This window comes from Protomyctophum parallelum (assembly GCF_964188405.1).
Source record: "Protomyctophum parallelum genome assembly, chromosome: 13".
Taxonomy (NCBI): Eukaryota; Metazoa; Chordata; class Actinopteri; order Myctophiformes; family Myctophidae; genus Protomyctophum; species Protomyctophum parallelum.
In genome coordinates, this window is record NC_139708.1 from 9131420 (window position 1) to 9139946 (window position 8527).

Consider the following 8527-nt stretch of genomic DNA (forward strand, 5'->3'; position numbering starts at 1 on the left):
TAATGCATTTGACTCTGCGCTGTGCTGTGCAGAGTTTGACTACTAAGGAATTTTTAAGACCATGGATGCCGGCCTTGGATGGTCTAGCTCTAGCATAATCAGTTATTGTGCTGAAAGTTTAGCAAGTGCTCCTTAAACGGTACATTTATATAGAGCCTTTATCCAAAGCACTCTTTACAATTTGTAGTACATTCACCCATTGATTGACTAATGAAACTGTCAGACTCCTTGTTGTAACTATTTAGCAAAATGGGTATTTTAGTCATAGAACCCTCTTAAAAAGCTGCAAGCCACTATGGCTGGTAGCTATGCTAAATATATACCTGGCAGTTGGCTTCAGGCAGACGCTTAGAACACAGTGTAACACTACTGACCTGTGTCTGTGCCTGGACTGACACTGTAACAGCATTGACCAACGCTGACCTGCATGTTGAGGCTACAGAGCTGCTTCTCCACAGCTTACTGACCTGCATGTTGAGGCTGCAGAGCTGCTTCTCCACAGCCCACTGACCTGCATGTTGAGGCTGCAGAGTTGCTTCTCCACAGCCCACTGACCTGCATGTTGAGGCTGCAGAGCTGCTTCTCCACAGCCCACTGACCTGCATGTTGAGGCTGCAGAGCTGCTTCTCCACAGCCCACTGACCTGCATGTTGAGGCTGCAGAGCTGCTTCTCCACAGCTTACTGACCTGCATGTTGAGGCTGCAGAGCTGCTTCTCCACAACTTACTGACCTGCATGTTGAGGCTGCAGAGCTGCTTCTCCACAGCCCACTGACCTGCATGTTGAGGCTGCAGAGCTGCTTCAACACAGCTTACTGACCTGCATGTTGAGGCTGCAGAGCTGCTTCTCCACAGCTTACTGACCTGCATGTTGAGGCTGCAGAGCTGCTTCTCCACAGCTTACTGACCTGCATGTTGAGGCTGCAGAGCTGCTTCTCCACAGCTTACTGACCTGCATGTTGAGGCTGGAGAGCTGCTTCTCCACAGCTTACTGACCTGCATGTTGAGGCTGCAGAGCTGCTTCTCCACAGCTTACTGACCTGCATGTTGAGGCTGCAGAGCTGCTTCTCCACAGCTTACTGACCTGCATGTTGGGGCTAGAGAGCTGCTTCTCCACAGCCCACTGACCTGCATGTTGAGGCTGCAGAGCTGCTTCTCCACGGCCCACTGACCTGCATGTTGAGGCTGCAGACAGTGCAGAGCTGCTTCTCCACAGCTTACTGACCTGCATGTTGAGGCTGCAGAGCTGCTTCTCCACAGCTTACTGACCTGCATGTTGAGGCTGCAGAGCTGCTTCTCCACAGCCCACTGACCTGCATGTTGAGGCTACAGAGCTGCTTCTCCACAGCTTACTGACCTGCATGTTGAGGCTGGAGAGCTGCTTCTCCACAGCTTACTGACCTGCATGTTGAGGCTAGAGAGCTGCTTCTCCACAGCTTACTGACCTGCATGTTGAGGCTGGAGAGCTGCTTCTCCACAGCTTACTGACCTGCATGTTGAGGCTAGAGAGCTGCTTCTCCACAGCTTACTGACCTGCATGTTGAGGCTGCAGAGCTGCTTCTCCACAGCTTACTGACCTGCATGTTGAGGCTGCAGAGCTGCTTCTCCACAGCTTACTGACCTGCATGTTGAGGCTAGAGAGCTGCTTCTCCACAGCTTACTGACCTGCATGTTGAGGCTGCAGAGCTGCTTCTCCACAGCCCACTGACCTGCATGTTGAGGCTGCATAGCTGCTTCTCCACAGCTTACTGACCTGCATGTTGAGGCTAGAGAGCTGCTTCTCCACGGCCCACTTGGCCTCCGTCTCCTCCTCCAGCTGCTCCGCCAGGTTGTTCCGCTCATCCTCCACCTGCCGCAGGCGGCCCGTCAGGTTCAGCTTCTGGCGCGTCTCCTCCGACGCCAGCTCCTGGAGGAGGAGAGGGAGGGGGGAGGGAGGGAGGTTAGGGGAAGAGGAGGAGAAAGGGGGGGAAGAGGTGTGGAGAGGCGAGGAAGAGAGATGGTCGAAGGACAAGTTAGGAACTAGGTGAGAGCATATAGGATGAGAAAGAGTGCAAGGAGAGGAAGAGCTTGGTAGGAAGGGTGATGAAGGGTGAACAGAAGAGCCTTTGAGACATACAACGTATGAGTGTGTTTCAGTTTATATTCAGACTGGAATGGTTGAGGGATTATTTGCATAATCAATTACTCTTTAAAAAAGAAAGGAGAGAGACATCTCTACACTCATTAATTGCTCTGATAATAATTATTTGGTTGATAACTAATTATTTGACTAATCTATGGGATCAATTTAGACCAGGGTGCAGAACAGGTGCACTGGGACTCAACAATAAGTTATTGTTAGTTATGTTTGCAGATTCAACATTTGTGATGATGTTTGTTATTTTCTATATACAAGTTACAAAGAATGAAATGAGGCACACTTCTTACTCGGTTCTGAACACTCTTGATCTCAAATAAGATTTGATGCATTTCTGCCGGTCGATACATCTGATTACCTGATTATTTCTTACACCCCTACAGTTGAATGCTGAATTGTGTCTCAGTTTCTCTGAGATACTATAAAAGTCAACATTATACTCTAATGTTATTATTACACATTAGCTGGTGAATGGTAGGTGTTCCTCACCTGTGCATCGTGTAGCTGAGAGCTCAGGCTGGAGACGTCTTTACTCATCTTGATGTTCTTCCCCTCTGCCTCATTCAACAGACCTGTCACATTGTCCAACTCCAACTGAGACAGAGAGAAAGGAGTTAGAGACAGACACAGACAAAGACAGAAAAAGAGGTACAAAGAAGAGAAAGACAGACACACTCGCCAAGATGAAACAAATGGAATCAAATAAAGACCTTTAAATAGGTCTGTAACTCCGATAGTGTAAATAGAACAATCTGTACACTCTTCAGAGTTAAATGAACTGTGCATGTGTTGATGACTCACAGTGATCTTGGTGACGCGCTCGCCCAGCTCGGCCCTCTGCCTCTCGCTGTCGCTGAAGCTCAGCTGCAGGTCGGCCAGCTGGCCGTCGGCTCTCTTCCTCTTGTGTTCCAGCTCCAGCTTGGAGCTGGTCAGCGAGCGCAGCTCAGTGCTCAGCTCCACAGCCTGCTTCTCCACCGCCTGCTTGGACTTCTCCAGACTGGCCCTCAACTGCAGACAGACAGAGGGACGGACAGACACATGGACGGATAGATGGACAGACGGACGGACACACATATATATATATGAGTTTAACCAATAGGACAGGGGTTCCCAAACTTTTTTGGCCCAGGTACCCCTTGGGGGGAAGAATAGATGTAGACCTATTTGAGAGTGCAGACACATAATTGCCTTCCTTGATGCATCAATTAAGCGTCAACGACGACCATTAGCTGGTCACAGTCACTCAGCCTCTGCAGCACTCTAACGAACTCTAACTGAAAGTGACTTTCTATCCAAAGGCGTACCATAATTCACTGACAAAAAAAACATATTTGAAAAAAAAGAAAAAAAAATCTGAATTATTTCGTGGACCCCCTGGCTATACGTCGTGGACTCCACTTTGGGAACCACTGCTATAGGAAAGATCAGAGACCTATTAAAAATAATATTACACACAAGTATTAAAGCGGGACACATGCTCCAGTTTTAAGGTGGTAACCTAACCACTGCGATTGTTAGTAAAAACAGCATGACGTCATGTTGTAGTCTTCCCAACCACTGCAGTGGTCCTAAAGGTGGAGTATGCGTTCGCCTTAAAACAAGCTCTCACAGTGTCAATCCCTCAGCTGGAAATAAATACATCAGTTGCACAAGAGAAAATTACACTTGTGTGAAATAAGGGGCGCTCTTATCATCATACTGTACATCACATTCCGTGCTCAGCCAATCAGCTGAGCACATTTCGTGCTCATACACACACACACACCCACAAAGCTGTGCATAGGAGGGGCTAGCGCCCCTCAAAAATTCATAATGAACATTTCTGAATGACTGTGTGTGAGTGTGAGTGTGTGTGTGTGTGTGTGTGTGTGTGTGTGTGTGTGTGTGTGTGTGTGACCCACTTTCTTGGCCTGCTCCAGCTGCTCAGTGAGCTCCTCCACAGCCTGGCTGTGTCTGTGTCTGAGGTCCTGTGTCTGTGCTTCATGACTCCTCCCCTGCTCCTCCATGGCCTTCTTCAGCATGGACACCTCCTGCTCACGCTTCGCCCTGCATCATGTCACACACGCACAGTCGCGCACACACACACACACACACACACACACACACACACACACACACACACACACACACACACACACACACACACACACACACACACACACACACACACACACACACACACACACACACACACACACACGCGCACACACACACACGCGCACACGCCACGCGTGTCAGGAGCCGAGTTGGAGCCGAGTTGGCTTTGTCCGAGGCTTAAATGTCTTTAAATAAATACTTCTATAGGAAAAATGTATGGGAAATTCTCTTCCGGGCCACTCATCGAGGGCGGGACTGCGACAGCTAAAGTATAAAACAATGGTTAAAAGCTAAGGTGACACAGATGCGTTCCAGGTCTTAATGGGTTGGTTAACTATAGGTGACTGACCGTAGCTCCTAACTGTGTTTTAACTATAGGTGACTGACCGTAGCTCCTATAACTGTGTTTTAACTATAGGTGACTGACCGTAGCTCCTATAACTGTGTTTTAACTATAGGTGACTGACCGTAGCTCCTATAACTGTGTTTTAACTATAGGTGACTGACCGTAGCTCCTATAACTGTGTTTAACTATAGGTGACTGACCGTAGCTCCTATAACTGTGTTTAACTATAGGTGACTGACCGTAGCTCCTAACTGTGTTTTAACTATAGGTGACTGACCGTAGCTCCTATAACTGTGTTTTAACTATAGGTGACTGACCGTAGCTCCTAACTGTGTTTAACTATGGGTGACTGACCGTAGCTCCTATAACTGTGTTTAACTATAGGTGACTGACCGTAGCTCCTATAACTGTGTTTAACTATGGGTGACTGACCGCAGCTCCTATAACTGTGTTTAACTATAGGTGACTGACCGTAGCTCCTAACTGTGTTTAACTATGGGTGACTGACCGTAGCTCCTATAATTGTGTTTAACTATAGGTGACTGACCGTAGCTCCTATAACTGTGTTTAACTATAGGTGACTGACCGTAGCTCCTATAACTGTGTTTAACTATAGGTGACTGACCGTAGCTCCTATAACTGTGTTTAACTATAGGTGACTGACCGTAGCTCCTATAACTGTGTTTAACTATAGGTGACTGACCGTAGCTCCTATAACTGTGTTTAACTATAGGTGACTGACCGTAGCTCCTAACTGTGTTTAACTATGGGTGACTGACCGTAGCTCCTATAACTGTGTTTAACTATAGGTGACTGACCGTAGCTCCTATAACTGTGTTTAACTATAGGTGACTGACCGTAGCTCCTATAATTGTGTTTAACTATAGGTGACTGACCGTAGCTCCTATAACTGTGTTTAACTATAGGTGACTGACCGTAGCTCCTATAACTGTGTTTAACTATAGGTGACTGACCGTAGCTCCTATAACTGTGTTTAACTATGGGTGACTGACCGTAGCTCCTATAACTGTGTTTAACTATGGGTGACTGACCGTAGCTCCTATAACTGTGTTTTAACTATAGGTGACTGACCGTAGCTCCTATAACTGTGTTTAACTATGGGTGACTGACCGTAGCTCCTATAACTGTGTTTAACTATAGGTGACTGACCGTAGCTCCTAACTGTGTTTAACTATGGGTGACTGACCGTAGCTCCTATAACTGTGTTTTAACTATAGGTGACTGACCGTAGCTCCTATAACTGTGTTTAACTATAGGTGACTGACCGTAGCTCCTATAACTGTGTTTAACTATGGGTGACTGACCGTAGCTCCTATAACTGTGTTTAACTATGGGTGACTGACCGTAGCTCCTATAACTGTGTTTAACTATAGGTGACTGACCGTAGCTCCTATAACTGTGTTTAACTATAGGTGACTGACCGTAGCTCCTAACTGTGTTTAACTATGGGTGACTGACCGTAGCTCCTATAACTGTGTTTAACTATAGGTGACTGACCGTAGCTCCTATAACTGTGTTTAACTATAGGTGACTGACCGTAGCTCCTATAACTGTGTTTAACTATAGGTGACTGACCGTAGCTCCTATAACTGTGTTTAACTATAGGTGACTGACCGTAGCTCCTAACTGTGTTTTAACTATGGGTGACTGACCGTAGCTCCTGCTGTGCGGCCGTGGTGTCCAGGCTGTCCTCCAGTTCCGTGCGGAGGGCGTTCAGCTCGTCGGCTAGATCGTTGCGCGCCGCCTCCGCTTTCCCCCGGTCTGCCCGCTCCGCCTCCAGGTCCTCCTGGAGCTCCGACAGCAGAGCCTCCAGATCCCGCACCCGCTTCAGTAGCGCTGCACGCTGGACACTCTCCTCCTCCAGCCTGGAGAGACATAGAGAGAGAGAGAGAGAGAGAGAGAGATAATATAAAGAGAGAGGCTATCTACCTGCTGCACATTTAACTTGTGTTATTCGACGCGTCCACTACATGGCGAGAGACCGAGGACAAGGCAGAGTGTGATTCTTTAAAGGGACAATTTGTAGTAGATAACAATAGCAGAATTTGAAATTTACACCCTATGCCCAGAAAAATACTGTCTGTGTGTTTGACTAGAGTTTGATAGATTGCTGTATTCCTACAATGACCATAATGCTTTGGTGCCACCGTTCCTCCTTGCGTAGAGGTGTGACTTCACTGACTTGTAGTCCAGGAAGTAAGTGAGACCACATTTTCATTACAAAGTTTGGTCATGAAGATGGCGTCATGACTACAATATATAAAAGGACAAATTTACCCACAGGGATCAATAGTTACTTGATAGTAAATGGAGGGAACATTAGCCAAGAAATAGCAGATCTAATAGTTTTGGTGTACACCATAAAAAAGCGGTTCAAGTACAGAGCCAGCTCAGATCCAGCTTATTTAGTAGAGGGTTTAAAGCACAGTCCATTCTCCTCATTGAGATTTTGCCGCATTTGAAAGCCAATAATTCAGTAAGAGAGACTTGGTCACCGTTCACCACATTATTGGCTTAGGAATCAATGCGACGAGAACAAAAACATGTCCATGAATCCAGGGCTAATAAGTCATGGGGGGGGGGGTTAAACTGATCCTGTTTAAGTGGTTAACTAACAATCAAGAGGTGTTGTTAATTATCTAGCTACCGGGCCTGCGTGGCTTGAAGCTCCTCCTCCTTAGCGGCCAGCTGTGCTCTTAGCGCTGCCAGCTGGTCCTGCAGGTCAGCCTGCTGCTCGTGGAGGTCGGCCAGCTCTCCGTCCAGCTTCCTCCTGGCCTTCTCCACGTCCTGACGGGCCTTCTCCTCCTTCTTCAGACGCACTGGAAGCACAGCGAGACACACCACCTCGTCACTGACCCACGTTATCATCATTATTACCTCAATAGGGTGAGAGGTCAGGGGTGTTTCGGCGACTAAAACTATGGCATAAAATGTCCGTCGTCTACGTTTTCTTTCACTGAGGAAACTAAGCAATGATGACTAAAACAATTTGGTCAACAAATAAAAACTAGACTAAAATGTTAGAGGGACTAGTGGAGAAGAGATCCAGTAGAACTAAATGACTTGGTTGCACTTGGGTGTTACGCTCTGAAAATAGCAGATCTGCAGACTGACCCTCCAGGTCAGAGATCATGGACTCGTGTTTGGCCTTGAGCTTGACCAGGTTCTTGGACTTCTCCTCTTCCTCAGCCAGGTTGCAGCTCAGGTCCGACGATCTCTCCTCTAATAGCTTCTTCTCCTGGTCTCACACACACATGTCGCACACACACACACACACACACACACACACACACACACACACACACACACACACACACACACACACACACACACACACACACACACACACACACACACACACACACACACACACACACACACACACACACACACACACACACACACACACACACAGTGTTGTTTTATTGAATCAAATGCTATTTGGACTAGTCTGTGGTGGCATTTGGCCTCCCTGCTGCTCTAAAAAGGTAGATCCTGTGGTCTTGTAGGACACCTAGTGGTTGATAAGTGGTACTGCTGCCTGAAGGTTAACATTCTATATAATTCTCCCATGAGCTAGCAGGTGTGCTGCTCTAGCTCTAGTGGTGGACATTTCAGCATTGCTGGACCCGGGTTCGAATGCAGGTACAAAAGCCATCAAATATACCCCATGGTAAACTATATACCTGGGGCTAAAGTGGCCTGGGACAGATCATCTAGGGATGTCCCGATCCCATCACGTGATCGGAAATCGGAGCCGATCATGTCATTTTGATCGGGATCGGGAGAAATAAATTGGAGATTTTCTTTTTATTGTTGCTGCATGTTCATATGACATGGAGAAATGAAATCCACATCGACAGTCCTTCTAGTTCTAATAAAAGTAGTCATTTTTGCATTTGAATACAGGCTAGACTAGGGTGACAT

At 47.1% G+C, this 8527-nt stretch overlaps 1 protein-coding gene across 2 annotated transcripts in view; it reads right to left on the reverse strand.

Moving 5' to 3' along the window:
• The window catches only part of LOC310869369 (uncharacterized protein), a 37330-nt gene that overhangs the window by 9647 nt on the left and 19156 nt on the right, over window positions 1-8527 (reverse strand). For both annotated transcript variants that reach the window (XM_083780073.1, XM_083780074.1), the window contains exons 20-26: window positions 7715-7838; window positions 7248-7419; window positions 6253-6465; window positions 4038-4182; window positions 2938-3144; window positions 2626-2730; window positions 1753-1905 (exon numbers count right to left, since the gene is read on the reverse strand). In XM_083780073.1, the coding sequence (XP_083636199.1) occupies window positions 1753-1905; window positions 2626-2730; window positions 2938-3144; window positions 4038-4182; window positions 6253-6465; window positions 7248-7419; window positions 7715-7838 (1119 nt within the window). The remainder of the gene's footprint in view (window positions 1-1752; window positions 1906-2625; window positions 2731-2937; window positions 3145-4037; window positions 4183-6252; window positions 6466-7247; window positions 7420-7714; window positions 7839-8527) is intronic.